Source organism: Equus przewalskii, chromosome 3 (genome assembly GCF_037783145.1).
Source record: "Equus przewalskii isolate Varuska chromosome 3, EquPr2, whole genome shotgun sequence".
In the NCBI taxonomy this organism is placed as follows: domain Eukaryota; kingdom Metazoa; phylum Chordata; class Mammalia; order Perissodactyla; family Equidae; genus Equus; species Equus przewalskii.
The window spans coordinates 50,446,273-50,466,530 of NC_091833.1; the positions used below are offsets into that span (position 1 = coordinate 50,446,273).

Below are 20,258 nucleotides of genomic sequence, written 5' to 3' on the forward strand. Positions count from 1 at the left end.
AAAAGCTTAGGTAATAAAACGATCAGGTAGGCAGTTTGGGCTTAGTGAGATTGTAACAGAACAGAACTAAGAGGAACTTTAAGGAAGCAGGTAGGATCATACTTCAGCCAGAAAGAGAGCTGCAGAATTCAGTTTGTTCTGCTTACCCCATATTACACTTAAGAGAACATATCTCCTTTACAGGTCGCTTCACTTAGATCAACCCCATACCCAAGCTCTCATTCGAATTTCAAAGCAGGGAGGGAGGGAAGAAGGAAACCAGTCTTAGTGCAAGGCATTTTGTGAGAGGTAATCTAAACCTGTATTCAATGTTCTCAAGAGACAGGATGATTGTCACGGGTAGAGAAAAGATTAGCACGCAATACCTACTTGTCAAACATTATTTCCTGCAAAGACTTGAGGGCATGGTAATACTAGTGGTTAACTGATCGGGGACAAGGCATGTATCACTTGCCAACCACCTCAGGAACCAAACCCTTCAAAAAACCCTTTCCTGAGAAAGGTATGGATACCACTCACCAGGGCCGTGTTTACAACTGACCTTCCATCACTGACATGCTCCATACAAGAGTATGTACGCAGGATCCAAAAAGGAAAGTCATTCCTGGTATAAAGAACATCTATATCCCCCACCCCCCGGCCCCAAACAGGGCAGTATAAGATACATTCAGTAGTCCCTAAAGGAATGCCCTGGTTACAGAAATAAAACACATTTTCTTCCACTGCGGTCCTAAAACTGTACAGAAGGGAGGTGCACGGCCCCATTGCAGGGTGTTGAGTTGTGTGCCCAGGCCAGGGGAGAGGGCAAGGGCAATCCTTCTTGTATACCCACCGTAAAGACATAAAATGGATAAAATTCTTTTAAGGTCAGATATTATTTGGGTGTTGGGATGGGGGCAACTTTTACATAAAAGGTTGCTTAAAAAGAGACTTTAGAATGAGTTGTAAGAGTGTAGGTGCTGCAGGGGATCAAGGTTTGGACTTTCATTTCTTCCTCTGCCTTCCCTCTGCCCCGCCCCCAGCCTCCCAGTGCTGGTGCAAACCAAACACTGCACATTGCAAGTGAAAAAATGATTAATTTTCATTACGTGTTTTAATAAAGGTTCGACCAAATGTCCCTTTAAGCCTTTCCTAACTTCTCAAATTGGTAAAAGTTCATGTATTTTAAAATCAATTATGATTTTGAATAAAAAGTTTTGAGTTATGCATCACATATGCCTACTTTTTTAGTAAAACATCATAGTTGTGAAAGATGAGTCCAAAAAGAAATTAAAAGAAAAAAAGAAGAAAGGAGAGAAGTAGCATGGTGTAGTAGGAAAAAAAGGCCTCTGAGTTAAATGGCTTTGGGTTTGAATATCAGGGCTGCTCTTTCCTTCCAGGCGAAAAGAAAGCTACTGCAAGGGTTCAGAACAGGCCTGCCCGAGATGTCCACTTTGGCACGTGGGGTATTTTGAGCTTAAGGCAATTTTGAGCTTAAGACCCTGCAGGCTCAAGATACAATTTTACCTGTCCCTTAAAGAATTTAAATTGGAGGCTTTGTCCATAATAAGAGTTTTTACCAGAAATACATTTTTATGGCCTGTGTGTGTGGCAGGGCAAACCTCTAATTACTGAACCTCTGCTCTTCTTAATGTCCTGTCAATTACCCTCCTCCCCTCTGAAGCCTCAGGCTCCTATGTCATTCTTTAGCTCAAGGTGGCATATATACCTCATTTTACCTTTTTATCTCTGACTCTCTCACGTGTATGGGGCTCCTGTACATAGCAATTAAATTTGTTTTTCTCCTGTTAATCTGTCTCATGTCAATTTAATTCTTTGAGCAGCCAGAAGAACCTAGAAGGGTAAAGGAAACTTTCCTCCTCCCCCACGGTTGGCATAGCCAGCAGGATAAACTTGCCTGGCTGGACTCTGCTCCCTCCGAGGCCGCTGCAGCTGAGAGATCCTGGGACATGTGACAAGCACTGGCAGAAGCTAAGAGTTCTTGCCCCCCCAGGCTCCCAGATCTCTGCCTGCTGCCGCGTCTACTGGGAGGGAGGGTGGTAAGCTATTTAATTCTTGGACCAGCCAGAGGGACCTAGAACAGTAGAGAAAAACTTCTTCCTCTCTCACGCTACCAACCGTCTAGGGTTGATGGAAGGTTAAATTAAATAATTTATGAAAAAGCACCAAAAGCCTAACAGGCAGTCAACCAAGGAAGTTTACTACCAAAGAATTGGCCAATGAATACATTAGAAAACTAAGCAAATTCCTGAATAACTGAGAATAGAATCATGTTTTTCTGAACTTCACTTAAGCAGTAAAAAGGTGATGTGTCTCCCATGTTTTGAAAAACTGAGATTCACATTTGGATCCACACTATAAAGCAGACACTGAAAGCGGCTTTTCCCCAAGTTTACCACCAGCCCATTGGCATGCATATAACTTTTCAGATCTCGTAAGATCACTGGACTACTTCATCAGATGAATTCAAAATGGAGCCATAAAGAGCAAATTTCTCAGCATTAAAAATCTAACAAAGAAAAGGGTGAGAAAATTAAAATGGCCTATTACAGAATTGATGTTACTCTCAACACACACAGGAAATTTATAATAACACAAGTATTTTATTTTATTTTATTTATTTTTAAATGTTTTCCATGTCTAATGTTTTTTTTTATTTTTATTTTTTTAAAGATTTTTTTTTTTTATTTTTCCTTTTTCTCCCAAAGCCCCCTGGTACATAGTTGTGTATTTCTAGTTGTGGGTCACTCTAGTTGTGGCATGTGGGACGCCGCCTCAGCATGGCCTGATGAACGGTGCCATGTCTGCACCCAGGATTCGAACTGGCGAAACCCTGGGCTGCCCAAGCAGAGCACTCGAACTTAACCACTCGGCCACGGGGCCAGCCCCAGTATTTATTTTAAAAGTAAAGAAAAGTAGTTAAACACCTTGGGGAAAGTTAAAGGTTTAAAATATAGGAAAAGATAAAATATTTCTGGGGAAGTCAAGCCTCAGTACATGACATACAAACCACACCCAAGTCTAGATTTGCACATCAACACAAATGTACAAATATAAGCCTATTTAGTAAGCCGATTTAAAAAAATTAAGTAGGATGGGAACATTTTTCATCTAAGAGTCTCTAAATCTATTACAGTAACCTCTTGAGCAACAAGATATAACTGTTTCATTAATATAAACAGCAGATTAAATTTTTCTTTGAAGTTTCAATTATCCAGCCAAATCTGTGCTAAGTTTTATTTGAACTGAATTTTAATATTTAATTGAATTATCTTCCTTGTATCAGTAACCAAACAAGCATGCAGATTTTTCTTATTGAATAAGGCGAGACATAAAGCAAAGATCTTAGTAACACTAACAGTGAATAATCACACAACTTGTCTGCAGAGCATACTCAATATCCTTTTCCCTGAGGCACAGAAAAATTATTTCAACAGCAATTAGCATCAGACAAGGAAAGAGAGCCCCCAGAAACACACAGAGTAGTTTCTAAAATCTGAAAGGCACTACAAGTGCAGTTAATGCGACCCATGTTTATTCACTCCAAAAAATACTTATTGAGCACTTAGTCTGGGCAAGACATAAATTCAGATCTAATAGAAAAAATGGCAGGTATTTTCTCAGCCTCCCTTGCCCTCAGCCTTGGCTCTTAAGTCTCACTGCATGATCTCCAGATGGATTCAGTTAATGTTCTAGTACAACGGCCTTGCCTTCTAAACAGCAGGGACAAACACTGAAAAGTTTAATGCTTTCTTAATCAGAAAGCATCCTTTCTGGGGATTCCCATCTGAAATATGCAGAATAATTTTCTCTATACAAGCTGGTCCAGTTCAACAAAAGTGCCTTCCCTTTTCACTAAGAATCCTTCCCCAGCATAATTTTTACATTGCTACTCCAAGTTTTGAGGGCACCTGGCAACCTTGTTAGTTGTTACTAAATCTCGTGTTCAACACTCCAGTAAATAGCATAAATCCTCTAGGTAAATTTAGTGCTTGGGATTTTCAGTCTCATCTATTTATCTTTGCACTATCTCCCAAGGGTGGTGACAGGCAAACACAATTATCCCTGTTTTACATGGGGCAGAGGGAGCAAGAAACAGCTCCGGCAAAACCATTTCACCTTCAATTTAATGCATGGCTTTTAGTGATTCAAAAATAGCACCTCTGATGACTTATTTCTAGTTCACGTTCCTGCCCTTTGCTAAATCAGGCTCTCTCCTTCTGATTTCCTTAATTCATGCATTCCTGAAATTTCAAAAAAATTCTCATTAATATTAAAACAGCAGTCTACTAACAACGAGTTTTCCTTTTCAAAGAAGGGAAAAGAAAATGGTGTGCAAACATTCTTAATGAGCTGCTCTTCCAAATAAAACTAGCGACAACAAAGAAGAACCTATCGTTTTAAACAGGAGAGAGAAGACATCTCTCCCAAATGTCCACTGCCGAATGTTTGGTAAGGAAGAAGTAAACAGAAACAGCTGGCTCCACACAGCGGAGGAGCGGGGAGGCACTGACTGCTCCACAGGCACAGCCACGCAGCCCCACGGTCGGTGCTGGCCCAGCGCAGACTCAGCCCCGCGGCCAGGACTGCCTCCCGAAGGGGACACAGTACCTCAGGAGCCGGAGCTTCTAGGGGCTCGTTCTCTTCGCTGTCACTTGAGCTGCTCTCGCTCTCCGAGTCCGAGGAGCTGTCTGAGTCACTGGTGCTCTCTGACTCCGCACTACTGGAATGTGCTGAGGCCGCGGCTGCTGGAAGCGACTGTGGAGCACTGCAAAGCCACCGAACGGGGAATCAGAAGTCACCACGCAAGGCAGATTTCTTCCCTCTCTACCCATTTCCCTCTTTGCCCATTTTTCTGCTACTCGAAAGGAAGGGCCTCAATATTAATACTACTAAAGTTCCACAACCTCTGGTTGAGAGAAAAGCCCACAGTAACTCAAAAAGCAGCAAACCCTCTTAAAACAGCTCAGCAGATAACCACACAGAAGAGATGCCTGTGCAATTTTGCTTCTGAAGAACATTGCGAGCTACACAAAATTTAAGTTAGCTGCTGCGTGCTTTATTTCAGGGATTGGTGACCCACGGCCTGGGCTAGCTGCCTGTTTTCCTAAATAAAGTTTTACTGGAACACATCCACACCCACTACTTTATGTACATCTATGTCTGCTTTTCTACAACAGAAGAAGGGTTGAGTAGTTGTAACAAAGATTATATGGCCCACTAAGTCTAAAGTAAATTTACTTCCTGATCCTTTAAGTTTGCTGGCCTTTGTTATACATTAACCCAAAGAAGTTAATTTATAAAAGAACGGCCAACACCCTCTATCCTCTAGATGAGAACTAACAGTACGGTAGCCAAAGACTACTGAATATTAAGGGTGTCCCTTTGGAAAGTGACCCCAAAGGCAATCCACTCGCACTTCTTAGGCAGAATTATAAAAGGGGCCATTCTTTACAAGTGGCTTAGGATCATCCCCAAATATCAGCTGAAGGAGAGATTAGCTACTGTGAGTTTTAAGAAAAGGATAATAACTCCAGGTCAGTGAGAAAACACATCCTGATCACACTGCTGGACCCATACAGAATTTCAAAGGACATCTTAAAACTTTGCCCTACATAGTATTAGCCAAAGCAGTAAATCAGTGACTATAATCTTGAAAGTTCTCCAAATCTACCTAAAATATTTTCAAAATAATTTAATAAAATTATCACTACATTAGAATAAGTAAAATAACAAAAATAGATAACAAAAGCACTAGTTCAAGTAATTTTAAAACACTATACTACAATATAATTTCCTCATATAAAATGCTGTGTCGAGATTATGATCCTTTTCACTGGTAGCCCAAGAGCTTAAGCCAATGATGATCAGAAGGAGATACACTTTCAATGTTATTCCTGCCTCTAATTTATCCCCACCTTGTTTTTTCTTTTCCTCCACTTTTAAGTTAGGCTGCATTGTCATATTTTGTGAGTTGTTATCAGCCAATAGAAATTACTGAAATGGGATATAAATAAATAAGCAGAGCTTGTGAATCCATAAGATCTCACATAATTACATGATCTTTCTCCACATTAACTACAACATCACCTCTATGAAAGGCAGGATTTTATTGCTGAGCTTGTCTCAGAATGGATGACCACACCTCCAGGGAGGAAAACAGCCACAGTGTAATTTAACTCTTTGTTCATGGAGGGCAGGCACTGGCATATTAAATCACTAAATTCAGCACCAGAAGAAAATATTATAAAGGTAGCTCAGATAGTTCCTATTTCCAAAAATTAAACCATCACACTTTCTAAAATATGGTTAGCTGTTTACAAAGTAAAATCAGTGCCATTTCCCATCACACTAAAATGTATTGCAGGTCATTTTTTAAAGCAGCTGGAACAAATAGAAAATTCATATAACTAAGAAACGGGCACTACGGGAAACAATTTCTAGAAGTAATTCAGCTTTATAGTACTTGTCACTTTCATAAAAACATTGGGCTCTTCAGTATAACTTTTTCAAATACTGGTTACATAATACCGTTGAAAGTGATTTAAGCTTCTTTTTAAATGCACAGATTTTAAACCTACCACCTGAGGACTTAGGTGGGTGCAGGGACTCGTTCTCTTCCGTAGAGTTAACAACCTCTTTACGGCTGATTGAAGCTCCCAAAATATTAAAACAGGTACTTCCTTTTAACTGTGACCCTCCATCTCCTTGAAGAAGCTAGGAAAGCACTAAATAAGGCTGTATTTTTCCCATCCGTTAAAAAAGAGCAAACGTTTTGCACAGACAGGGAGAACCCCGCACACGGTACCTTGGAGGTGCAGAGGTGGAAGGAGGCTTCTCTGGGGTCTAGGCATTCACAGTAAGGGAAGGAGGACCAGGAAAGAACAAACAACAGGTTAGGATCAGCAGCTCAGAAACGTTAGACGGATTTAAAAGGCTTCCCGGTATTATGAGGTGGACAAAACTTACTTGTTCGCCGTCACTGTCCTCACTGTCGCTGAGCTGAAGGTCATCTTCGAGCATGCTGGAAGGGGCAGGGACAGAGACGGTGTAGAACTTAAAATAATTCCTAATAACCTCTTTTAGCATATAAATAAAAAATATGCTTAAAGATACAACAGAGGGATGAGATAGGTACAAGTTTTATTTATTTATCAAATGCTTTATTTTCCTGGAAATGTAAGTTTTACCATTACAGCACAGAAACTAGTTCAGTCCAACCTCCTTACCATCTCAAAACTGTATCTTTCACACATTCTAAGCACTAAAAGCAGAACCACCATGAGAGAGGGGTTTGTTACCCACCCCGAGACTAAAGTTCTTAGGTGCACACAAACAAAACACCACCAACAACAACAGAGAGACAGACAGAGAGAAAATATACACAATACACTCAAATTATTTTCTTCTATAGTCTCTAACAACTAGAATAAATGATTAACCATTAAATGAATTAATATTGGGTGAATGAATATTTGTAAAGTGCTTGAAACAGTGCCAGGCTCTTAAAAAGTGCTCTTTATGAATTAAATACATAGTGAGATGTATGAAGCTATCAAGGCATCTGTCACCAACTAGTGCAAACAGTTATCTTACAGTTTTGTCCAAGGGACATTATTAATACTGAACTTTATTTTTCACACACAAAAATATTGTTTTGTCTGCCTGACAACTAATCAGTGGAAAGAGTAGTAATACAAATGATATTGTGTCTAGAAAATGTTTAACCTTACTGTTATCATTCTGGTGAAAATAAAAACTCAGTTCACCTCCTCAAAGTTATATATTAATATTCATCTCTAGGCATTCTCATTTATGATGAACCTAAATATTAAAAGCAAACATTTCCTAATCTGTACATGTTTACTAAACTCTCAGCCCCTTCCCATCTCCTCCCCTTTACCTTCTTCCGTGGAGATACCTAAACATCTAAGGACTAAATCAGTAATTGATCCCTCCCACTTCCCCCAAAATTATGAGCATGACTACTTGAGGAAATGTTATAAGAGAAAAGAAAAAAAATCTGCTTGAGTATTATTGATGCTCCAAAAAGCAAATTATATTAGAGGTTACAATCCTTCAGTATTTCTAAAAATACCTCTTCAATAATCTACCAACAATTTTTACTGCAAACTCACTACCTGCCATTGAAGTAAGCAAACATGATTATTTTGGGAATCCTTTGTAAAATCACTGTATTTCCTAAAGAAAATAAATGAGGAAACTTAGCTCTTTCCTAATGACTGTGGACATGCAATGTTGTAATTCTGCCAAGGAACTATTTTCACCAACAAATGTACTAAAAACATCCTGTGATAAGTTTCTAAAAAATACAAAAACTGAAAGCTACTTGTAAATGCAGATCTTGCTCAATATTTACCTAATGGAAGCTGAATTCATATTTTAGCAAGGCTAGAAAGCACAGCCTTCCGATGTAGGACTTGGAAGTAGCAATCATAATGGTGTACAAGAAAAAGTCACTCAACAGGTTTACTGCTAAATGGCTTGGCTGGGGTACACACAAGCAAAAGATAAAAGATTTATCTTTGGACTAAATGTTAGCTATAACAAAACCAGAAAAAAATCTGGCAAAGCGTATTCAATATTAACCAACAACAACAAAACCACAGTAAATGGAGCTCTTTGTTTCTTAGTCTTTGGATTTGTTTTGTATAAAATTGATCTGCTGTCATTTCCTGAAACATCAATGATCATGTAATCCAACCAGGCTTCCTGTTGCAAGCAGAGGACCAACTACCCTGTAGGTTGTTTGCCTAGCTACTGAAGGCCTAGCTTCCATGAATATCCTCTCCTAAAGTAAGTCGGAAAGTATGTTCTAACTGTTAGCTCTACTTGCTCTTAGGGAAGAAACAGGGACCTTAAAAACGCTGTCCCAGATTCTGAAAATTTTCCCTTCAGAGAGTTAGGTAGCAATAACAAAATAAGCCTATAAGTACAAAACTTATTCAGGACCTAAAGAATTGAGGGACAGTGACCTCTGAAGGAAGATTACTAAAGATATTTCCAAAGAAACACTCACTCAAAAAGAAAAGATGCACCAATAGGGTCAAGCAAAATCTATCACTTATGTAGGATGTCCTAGGGACTAATACATGGTTATTTCATTTAATCAAAATTCATGGGTATATTTTATTTGACATAAGAACCAGCAGACATAGTGTATTGTCTGTTTGCCAATCTAGCCAATAGTAACTACAGAATCTTCCAGAAACCATGGTTCATTTTATCAGCAGAGATGGGTAGCTCAACAGAAAACAGCATGCTATTAGTGGGGGAAAGAAAGATATCTTCTGAAGTTTTTGATAACATGTATTATCGCTCTCTTAAGAGAAAAAAATTACTTAAAAACCATAACTAAGTTTTGCTTATATAGAAAATTAATCACAAATGCCACTGTGATTAAAAAAGAATCTATATAGTTGGGAAAAATGTAACCTGATGACAGGTAAAGGTTTTCTTTTTAGAGATAAGGGAAAAAACTGTACAAGAATCAGCTGCTAAAATCCCCTACTTGTCCCACAATTATAGTTGAGGCCAAGCACATTACTACACCATACTATGCTACACTCTACGTATTGTATGTGGAAGAACTGGTCCTTGAAGATGAAGAAGGGCAAAGTTAACTACAGCACATCTGGGTGAGCACCTCTGCACCCACTAAAGAGAAGGCAATCTCTTAGACCCAGCCTCATTCACACCAATAAAATCCACGTCAAGAGAACATAAGGCCCAAAGGACAAGGTCAACTGGAAGTTGTTCTGGGGCAGGATCAAGTCATTTTCACCTTCCTATCTTCTGTATCAAGAACTTGCCAGGTACCCTAAAAAGCTGGCTGAATGAACAGTACTCTTTTGCTGAGTCAGTGACAGTACCACAGAGCTGTGCCCACTGTGAGATCAGAATTTCACAGGCACTGTCTTTGCTCACAACCCTGCAAGCTGCCTCGGATCATCCCCTCACGTTTCAAGGAGGAGGAAGTGGGCTCAACACGGCCACCTCACTTGCCTAAGATCATGAAGCTGGTGCGTGCTGGAGCTGGGACACAAAAGCCATTCCACCTGATACGATGCCCTCGCTCTGCCCACACAATGGTTACAAAACCTAACTGACGGAATCTATGTTCCGGAATCCACTGACGCAGACTTTGATTTAAAAGAAAATAATAACTATCCTGTTGGAATAAAATGGAACATACTATTTTTCCCTTATAAAAATAAATGAATTTTAAACCTTCTATACTTCGTGAACTGGTCAAATAACTCGTTTCATTTCCAAACGCCAAGGCAAACGAGTTATTTCAAAGCATATGGCACCATATGGCCTACCTTGGCACTGTTCAAAAGCAGCCAAACGCTCAGGTAAAGCAACACTTTGAACTACCATGTAGGTTTAACCACATTTTACGTTATTGGTTGGCAAACTTTTTACTTCAAGGTTACAAACAATCCTCAAACCCCTTTGTAGAAATGCTTTCTTGAGGCAGCTGTTCTGCAAAGCTTAAAGAGCCGATCGAGTACACGTTCCGGCAGGCACGCCTCAGTGACTCAGAGTCCAATTGTCACCGTGTGAAGACACACAAGACAAGCCTTTATTCCTTTTCCATGCCTTTGAACTGGGCTTGCCCAAAGCTTTCACTGCCAATATCCTGTAACATCTCAATTCAGAACCCCAAAACTATTTAAATACACTGATATCTTGACTTAATGTTTCCTACAATCAGGCCATATGTTTTATTTGGGAAAAAGCAAGTAGAGGCAAGCTCACAGTAATTATTTGCAATTAATAAGTCACAACCCTGGTATTAGGTGTGCTTAAAATGGCAAGTAAAGGAATACTTTTAAGAAACCACTAATGAGCATGTGAGAATGTGTAAACCTGCACAATCTGACAAACTTAACGCTGATTTGGGGGCAGAAGAGGCGATGGAGTGCAGGGAAAAAGAAAGAGGTCAGGCTCCAAAACAGAAAAATAATTCTCAAAATTTAAATTAAATCAGCTTTGACTACTTTTTTGATAAAGAGCAAAAATAAGGGCTGCAAAACCTTTGTAAGAGATGGTGAGAGGCTACAAATTATTGAAGAGGGCTCCACATACAACAAATGAGAAAATGAAAAAGCAGACGGTAAGTAGTTGTGACACAACAAATAGTCGTCCCTCAGTATCTGCAGATGCTCAAGTACTTTCTATAAAATGGTGTAGTGTTCACATATAACCTGTGCACGTCCTCCCCTATACTTTAAATCATCTCTAGGTTACTCATGACACCCAATACAACGTAAATACTATGTAAATAATTGCTATACTGTATTGTTTAGGGAATAAAGAAAAAGTCTGTACAGGTTCAGTACAGATGCAACCATCATAGGCCCTTCAGTCCCTGGTTGGCTGAATGCCAGGATATGGAACCCGCGGATGCGGAGGGCCGACTGCATAAGGGGAACTCTCCAAATGGTGAGGCAGTTGGCATGAATTCAACTTCACGAAGAGGCCGTCTACAGGAGACCACAGACTAACACAGCAGAGGGGAAAGTAACTCAATACATAATTTACTGTAGTAAGTGAGCTTCCGGGTGATAAGGTAAACATTGTTGCCAGAGGCAGAAAAGACTATTTCAACTCCACGGATGAAGTGAAGATATTTGAGGTCAAATAAAGACTTGAGAAAAACCACAGGAGTATAAGTGAGGGAAAATTTGAAGTTAAGAAATAAGATTAAATCGTATGACAGATATATAACTAGTGTAAGAGTGACATATTGGACACTAGAAACAAAATCTAGAAAAATTGCTGAAAATCATGTCTATCAAATATTGCTTATAGGTATTTAATCACACTTATGTGTAATCTTTTTCCTTCCCCATTTATTCTGAGTGCTTACTTTATATGCCAGGCTCTGCTCTAGACTCTATGGATACAAGTAAGCAGAGAGAAATCCCTGCTCTTGCACACTTATAGTCTAGAGGAGGGAGACAACTCAAATATATATTTTCTCAAGGGGTAGGAAGCCTATGGGGGCGGGGGGAGAGCAAGTGAGCGAGCCAGTGAGTAAATTCTTATAGAAGTAGGCCACATCTTGTTGGTTTAATAAGGCTAACAGATTCTTAGCAAATTAAAACATCTCTTATTTGATCTTTTAATCCATGTCTAAATTAGTCTAGGGTCACTTATTTTAATCAGTCATGATTAAAAGTGAGACTTAAAAGGACCCTTAAGGGTTCCCTTAGAACCATGTATTGCATATGCAAATGAACTACTTCAAAGCAGACACTTCCAATAAGAATTACTCCCTGATGTTTTCAACAGCCTTCAGAGCCTGCAGCATAATCAAGCCCCTTTAAAGGTGGCAAGCACTCTCTGCCTCCAGATCAAATGTCACCTCCTCTGGGAGACCTTTCCTGACCTCACTCCCAGAAGTATCACCACCCCCCAAAAAGCTCCTCCTGCAAGCCTGTCACCATCACATCAGCTAGCTCCTATTACATGCCACCTGCATTTAGTTACAAGAAGCGGAAGACAAGAATTTTGTCTTACTAGCCACTGCTTCCCCAAGTACCTAAAGCAGCACCAGGCACACAGCACGTGTTCAGTAATTATGCACTAAACGGGTGAATGGAGGCAAGTTTTGGAAATATCTCCAAGTCACCTGGAGCCAAGCCCAGAGAATATTATATAATTGGGGTCAAAAGCATGTTAAGGAATGATGAAAGTGATTTTTCTTTTGTAGAACATAAACTCATTACTTAACACTTACCTATTATAAATAGGCACTTGATAAATCTATTCTTCTTGTCCATTGTATTTGACCTTTAGTCTAAGACCATGTGTGGTAGCATATATTATCCTAAAGGGGTACACCCAAAGTAGTTCAAGTCATGGCTATTTCATTTGAGAAAGTATAGCTCTAGGGTGAATACAGTCATGTTTCACATAACGACGTTTTTGGTCAACAATGGACCGCATATACAATGACGGTCCCATAAGATTAGTACCATATAGCCTAGGTGTGTAGTAGGCTATACCATCTAGGTTTGTGTAAGTACACTCTATGATGTTTGCACAACGACAAAATCGCCTAATGACGCATCTCTCAGAATATATCCCCATTGTTAAGCAACACATGACTGTACTTTGAAGAGGACAATCCTCCAGCGCCTTTGCAGTATTTTTATAATTATTTAAAATACGCTTCATTTTATAGTCTCAGCAGAATATCCCCTCAACATTACCAAGTTTCCAGCATGAACTTGTATACAATGTTAGGTCAAATATTATCTTGTGTGAGATCCTAGAACGCCGTCTACTAAAGCTAGAAGTCTAAGAGCTAAACTGACTACTCCAAGAGACTAGAATTCTACCATGAGCTAGTCGTAGCACACTGCAGACGAGGAAAAGAGCTGAGTCCACATTTGGGAGGTTCAAAATTTTCTAAATAATAGTTTAATGTGCCCTATTGACTATAATTCTGAAATAATCAGATTTTTTTAAAAAGTTGCACAGATTGATTCTTCCTGTTTGCTTTCACTTAAGAGAAATTCTTCAATATTCAGTCTTAAAAATTCTCATTTCTCCATAGCATGGTTAACACGAACTCACTTTAAAAAAAGAGCTACACTCCTTATTCTCTTTCATTTTACACCTCTATCTTTTCTCCTGGAAAAAAAAAAAACAACACTACTTCCTAATATATCTAGGCTACTAAAATAATTATGAACACCAATAAACCTGGATTCTCAGTCGCTTGATTAGATAAGTTGGGAGTGAAAATAAAGTGCATCCTTTTCCAGGAACACCTGGTATTGAGTACTGAGAATTATTATTAAGAATCAGATCTCCGTTTACAGTCTGTGATGCTGAAGGTTTAATGCAGACCCACCAATGTGTGACTGCCGGCACAAATGCTTGCTCCTTGTTTTCTGGAGAGCTGAAGAACTGTGAACTTCCTTAGGCTAAATATGACTTACGTGAACTGGTACAAGTAAGCCACTTCTTCAGACTTAATTCTTGGACGTTTCAGCTGACCCATGTCCTGATGTGATGATGTTAAACCACAATAAACTGAGAGAATGGGTCTCCCTTACTTCTTTACAAGATATTTAACAATCAAGACCGTCTGGAGTAAAAGATGAAAACTTAGGCTCATTTAAAAACATATCGGACTCTTCCCAGCCTTTATTAACTGTGCACCATTCCTTCTCGTCACACTTGTGGGACGATCCCAATCCCAGCCTTCCCGTCCAGATATTTCCCTCACTTCAAAAGAAACTTTCCACGAAGCAATCGACTTTTCAAAGTGCTATAATGGCTAATTTCTGACTCTTAGTCTAAATAGGTACTGACAATTGCTGAGGCAAAAACAAGAAAAATAAAGGAGGGCATCTTTCAGCAAAAACTTGGCAATTTGGTGGTAGGGAGTGGGAGGGGAGAAAGTTAGCCACAATGATACCTATCAACTACTTTTCAGTTTCTAAAACATTAACACATTACCCCTTTTGAGTGGCTGACGAAAGCCCTGATACCAGTGAACTATCTGGCTGCATGGAAAGGGAACTGTACACAATTATATAAAGGACATCATAACTGGATAGAAAAAGGAAATACTTTATACTTGGCCCTAAGAACTCAATAGATCTAAGCCTTGGAAAGGAAGAGGATTCCAAAGCCAGGAGCCCTTAAACCAACATGCCCTCCCCTAAACTTAAGGGCAAATAGCACTGACAGCCTAGCTATTCGCTTGCCTGCAGAGCTTGGCAGAAAGAATTCGTCATTTGAGAACTAACTAGAGCTTCAACTAGAGAGATTACAAGTAATGGATTCAGCACATGTTTCTTTCACACCTACATCCTTCCATCATCTGGCTAACACCCCCTGCCCCAACTCTGGACGGACGTAAGGGTTAACACAGACCCTCCACAAGCTTATTCTCTAGTGCTTAGGCCCCGTCTTTTTTTCCTTTCATATCTGCTCCTCCACTTTTCTAAGGATTCCCAAGTACTAGTAGCTCTGAGAGAAAAAGCATTAAGACCTAGAATGATTTTTAAAACCAAAGTTACAAATGACCCTGTAACTAACAATTTTTTTCCCTGAGATTCAAAGTGTGTTAGCTATCTCCCTGGCACTCCGCATGCCACTCACATGGTTTAACTGCATGTCAAAGAACTCTAATGTTGACACCAGAGCAAAGTGACCCGCAAGCACTAAGAGATGTGCCACATGAAACTGGAAACAATGACTGCACTTCACAAATTAACTGGGACACTGCTTTCACCCAATCTCCATGAAAGGGATTCCTTTTTCCTGGAGGTGCATTTCATTTTGCACTTATCAACACCTACCTCTCAGGCCTAAATCAGACCCAGTTGCCTTTCTTCCTCTACCCACAGGCCCAGGGACACAGCCACCTCCACCCACTCTGCTCCTCAGACAGCTCCTCCCTCTATGGTTATTAGGAAGGGGGATGCAAGCTCTTCAACTCCCCCTCCCTCGCTGCCCCCAAAGACATCGGCCAGGGCCCTTTCGGTCTGAAGGGCTTTATCACCACCCATTACAAAGAGCACAAGGTGTAACACCCTGCGGAAGTTATAGAGCTTCCACAGAGGCATTCCAGCTGCGGTCCTGGGATCTCTCGTTTCTATTCTCCATCAGCCATCAACTGGTTTAACAAACCTCCTCCTTCTTAAATGTAAGCTAAGTCAGTGACTCTAGACTGTCAGAATTCCGGAGTCACTCAAAGTTTTTTAGAAAGAGAGAAGGGAGAAAAGGAAAAAAAAGGCAGAAAAGAAAAAGGGATCACTGACATAAGGTTTACTTTTTTCTAAAAAGGAAAAGAAAAACAAGCAAAAATTCACCATCTGCCAGTCCCACAAATGACACAGACTTTTATTATGCACACACAAAAGTCCATCTTTCAAACTATAATAAACTTATCTTTTTAAAAACCTCTCATGACACTGTTCTTTTTTCTTGTTATTTTGCCACAGAGAAATGAAAGCTCACTGCGTGGAGGAGCTGCCGTGGGAAGCGGAGTGAACCCAGCCCCACAGTCAGTCGTGGAGACGACACAAAATAACCTCTCTGCCTCAGTTACACGGTCTGCAAAACAGTCAGTGCACAGCAATGCCCCATTCCAGACACATGGGATGAATATCGTGCCCAGAAAACAGCAGCAAGCTGGTGTCCCGAAGTCCTCCGGGACTAACAACTCCACGGTAGGACCTAGTTAGTTACTGGAGGAGAGAGAGGCCTCCTCACTCAGCCCTTAAAAACCACTTCTAGTTGTATGAAAGGAAATATTAGTTCAATACCATCAAGAAATGACAAATTGGGTTAAAATGCTGATTTAAAAATCTTTATTATGTAGTTTAAACTGTTCCAAAAACCCAAAATCTATCTGGACTGACTTGGCCTTAATAAAGAACAGCTGGGCAATAGGACTCATTCATTATTAAGTAAAACTAGGCCAAAAAAGTGGCAGAAAATCCTAAATTGTGCACATCCCCCAAAATTTGTTTCCAAAAACTAAAGTTATTTAAGACTAAAATTTATAAAGCTAAAACCTTCTATTTTCCACAGTTAATATGTAAATAATGGCTCGAATGCCTTTCTTTTGAGAAAACCCTTTAGCAAACTCTCCTATGGTGCCGAAACCCTCAACAGGAGAACTTAATCCAAACATAAATGTAGGTCATTTCTTCCCTTCACAGTGCAACAGTATTTTATGAACGTCATTACTTGAAAGCAAGGGGAAAAATCTGAGCACTAGATTTACATGGAAAATTACAATGTTATAACATAAGCTTTTAATAAACAAAAGTGTTTTACTTACGACGTTCCCTGCTGAGAATTAGTGTGGGTTTTTGAAGATGTATCATATTGTTCTGTGGAGGAGGGAAAAACGATCAGAGCAGCACAATGACATATTCATTAGACTGTTAGTTATAAATTTCCCCTTTTTTTGCTGCCCCCCCATTTCATCTAAACACTGAGTAAACTTACACTCTGTCACCCAGAGTGTTCCACGGCACTTGGATAAGCTCACCACTATAAAATAACGTTTGTGTGACTCTAGAGAGAGGGCTGCTCAGAACTGACAAACCCTTCACAGACAGACACTCTTCCCGTGCCCCTTCCTTGATGTCGGTCAGTGGGGCTCCCCTGGACGCACCGGGACAGGGCTGCTATTACCCCCGGCTCGACTGCCCATCTATCTGGGATGTGTGAGCGCGCCCTTTCTACAGCCCCTGGCCTTGGGCGGCACCTGACCCTCCATTATTCAACACCCCCCCCATTCATTTACTCAACAGCTGTTTATAGACTGCCTAGTAGATACCAGGATGTTCAAGGCATCAGACCCTGTCCTCGATGAGCTTACAGTTGACCGAGGGACATGAGACAGGTGTGCAAATATCTACAACCCTGGGCAGTGTGAGATAAGTATGCAAATCAATCCTACAAAATTAACTGTCCCAGGAACCTGGAGAATGGTCACTGTGTTGGTAATGACTAAAGGTAGCAAATTAGAAAAGGAACAAAATGAATTGCGTCACAAAGGATGGGTGAGATTTTAACAGAATAACTGCTGGCAGGAGGGAGAGGAGGTAGGGAAGGCCTTTATGCAGAAGAGACAATGTGAGCGAAGACACAGAAGGAGGAGGAGTTTAAATAGCACGTTCGGGAAGGGTAAGGCTCGGGTGCAGAGATGTGGTAGACAGCATGGAAGACAGGTGGAAATCAAACTGTAGAGGGCTCTGAATGGCAGGGTGGGAAGTTACGACTTTATTTTTTGGGCAATGAATATCACCAAAAGTCTAAACAGGGACACAACACAGCAATTCCTCAGAAAGATTAACCTGCTGGTGCTGCCTGGCATAACCCGGAGGTGACGAACCAGTTGGGAGGCTGCTGAATCTGTCATGGCATGAGGTCACAGGGACTTACAGCAGAACTCGAAGTGAAATAGAAACATGGGTGCCTGTCAGACAGGGGGAGTGATATTCCCCATGAATGGCATGTGGGGTCCCTCGAAGATCTGTAATTAATCACTTTATCCTCATGGTGGCAGCACCTCTTACATGATATTTTAAATTGCTTCCCCTTCGGGCTAGTCAGCTGGGGCCAGGACTACACATTAGAGGGACTGGTCACCCTTCTGGCCCCTCACAGGGACCCGAGACAGTCATCCTGACAGGCCCTGAGCTCCGCAAGGCTCTGGTTAAACTTAGGCAGCCATGCTTTTGCACATGTGGACATAAACACTGGGGCATACAAGCAAAATCCTTATACTTCATTCTCTACAGACTCCAAAAGCTTAAAATCACTTTTCAAGAAATTTGAATTCTCTTGCTGGGGACACTTTGAGAAACATATGTGAAACTCTACTTTTCCGAAAGCTGTAACTGCACATACACCACTCCCTCTTCATCCAACATGAAGCTAGACCCCACTAGGGTCCAAGTAGGCCCCACAAAGCCATATTCTCACAGAGATTCTCACAAGGTTCCCCAGAACACCAACAGACACAGCGGCAGCAGCATGAAAGACTCCAGGGTAAGCATCTGGTAAGCCGAGACCTAGAGGAGACCTTCCAGCATCCGAAGGAACTGGTCCACACTATTCCACAGGTCAAGACAGCCACCCATCCTTGGCCAAGAAAGTGCTTACCACTTCATCTTCGACTCTATTTTGCTAAAGGGAAATCTAACAGTTTAAAGGATTAAAGAGTCTTTCTGAATGAGGAGTTAGCAATGAGGCAAACCATGAGTAACACAGTGGAAGGCATATGATCTGCATGACTGGCAGCCCGAGTAAATGAGGGAGTGGGGGGTGAGCAGGCAGTAAATGGGCACACAGCAGCCCTGTCCACAGCTGAGCTGGTGATCCACCTGCAGTCTTGTGTCATTCCACCTGTTATGTGTCTTTGGATAGGGTGCCAAGATGCTGAGAACAAAAGGATCTCCCAATCTCTCCAAGAAGCCATCAATTTCTGTTAATTTTACCTTGCTACTTATACAATACTGTGGGGCAAGATGGCCAGGTTTATTTCCCTACATTTGGGAGAAATTTAGTTACGAGTTCTTTGCAAGATATTATTCAGTATCTCTAGAGCAGGGGATGGCAAACTTTTACTGTAAAGGTCAGTTAGTAAATATTCTAGGCTTTGCATACTATACCTTGCAGTGTAATAATAAATGAATGGGCATGGCTGTGTCCTAATAAAACCTTCTTTACAAAACTAGCTGCAGAACAGGTTTGACTCTCAGACTGTAGTGTGCCCTCCCCTGCTCTAGAAGGATACTCTGTTTCTGGCTTTTCTCATATTTTTCACTCTCTTCAAATCCTTGCACTTTAAACAATAGAATAACCAAGGGAAAAATATAAGTGAGGGGAAAAGAACAAGGTGGGGAGATCTGAAGGAAGAGTCACCTCCAGGGAATATCTATGAGCAACCTTTTGCCATCATACACACACACACGCTCACACATGCACACCATACACCCTACTTTGGTCTTCCTACCCTGTGAAGACTAACATTGCATAACTTTGGCACTCACCATGTATTGATGAACTAAACGATTGCAAATACCCTAGTCATTTTTGTAAGGCTTACAATGACTTGCATGTAGTTGGGACACCAAGAATTTATTGAGCCAAGGGTTTTCTTAATTAATTTATTTTCTTTGAGGAAGATTAGCTCTGAGCTAACATCTGCTGGCAATCCTCCTCTTTCTGCTGAAGAAGACTGGCCCTGAGCTAACATCCGTGCCCATCTTCCTCTACTTTATATGTGGGACGCCTGCCACAGCATGGCTTGACAAGCAGTGCGTAGGTCTGCACCTGGGATATGAACCAGCAAAGCCCGGGCCACCAAAGCGGAACGTGCGCACTTAACCGCTGCGCCACCGGGCCGGCCCCCGGAGGAGTTACTGATGAAAAGAAAAAGCTGGATCCAGTTAGCCTTCTTCTGTTTCCCTCTGAATCCTCAAATATTTACAATCCATGAAAAGGGACCAAAAGAGAATTACATGGCAAATACATACAGAAGGACTGAAGAAGCTGTATGCTCTATTCCTTATAAAAATTTCTTACTTTTGTTAAAAAATACAAGAACTACACAAAATACCCCAACCTATTTTTAAATACGATTCCCGAGTTACAATGCTTTGAGAATCACAATTAAGATATTTCCGAGGTGTCAGGTAATACACTAGGTCGCATTTGTTAAGTACTTTACTAAGTTGTCT

At 40.7% G+C, this 20,258-nt stretch overlaps 1 protein-coding gene across 7 annotated transcripts in view; it reads right to left on the reverse strand.

Annotated features, from left to right (window-relative positions):
* The window catches only part of AFF1 (ALF transcription elongation factor 1), a 176,845-nt gene that overhangs the window by 27,403 nt on the left and 129,184 nt on the right, over positions 1-20,258 (reverse strand). For all 7 annotated transcript variants that reach the window (XR_011538625.1, XR_011538624.1, XM_070614359.1 and 4 more), the window contains 4 exons: positions 16,844-16,895; positions 6,970-7,024; positions 6,809-6,846; positions 4,612-4,768 (listed from right to left, as the gene is read on the reverse strand). Coding sequence is in view for 5 of the 7 variants with exons in the window: in XM_070614359.1 (XP_070470460.1) it covers positions 4,612-4,768; positions 6,809-6,846; positions 6,970-7,024; positions 16,844-16,895 (302 nt within the window). In the remaining 2 variants the exon portion in view is untranslated. The remainder of the gene's footprint in view (positions 1-4,611; positions 4,769-6,808; positions 6,847-6,969; positions 7,025-16,843; positions 16,896-20,258) is intronic.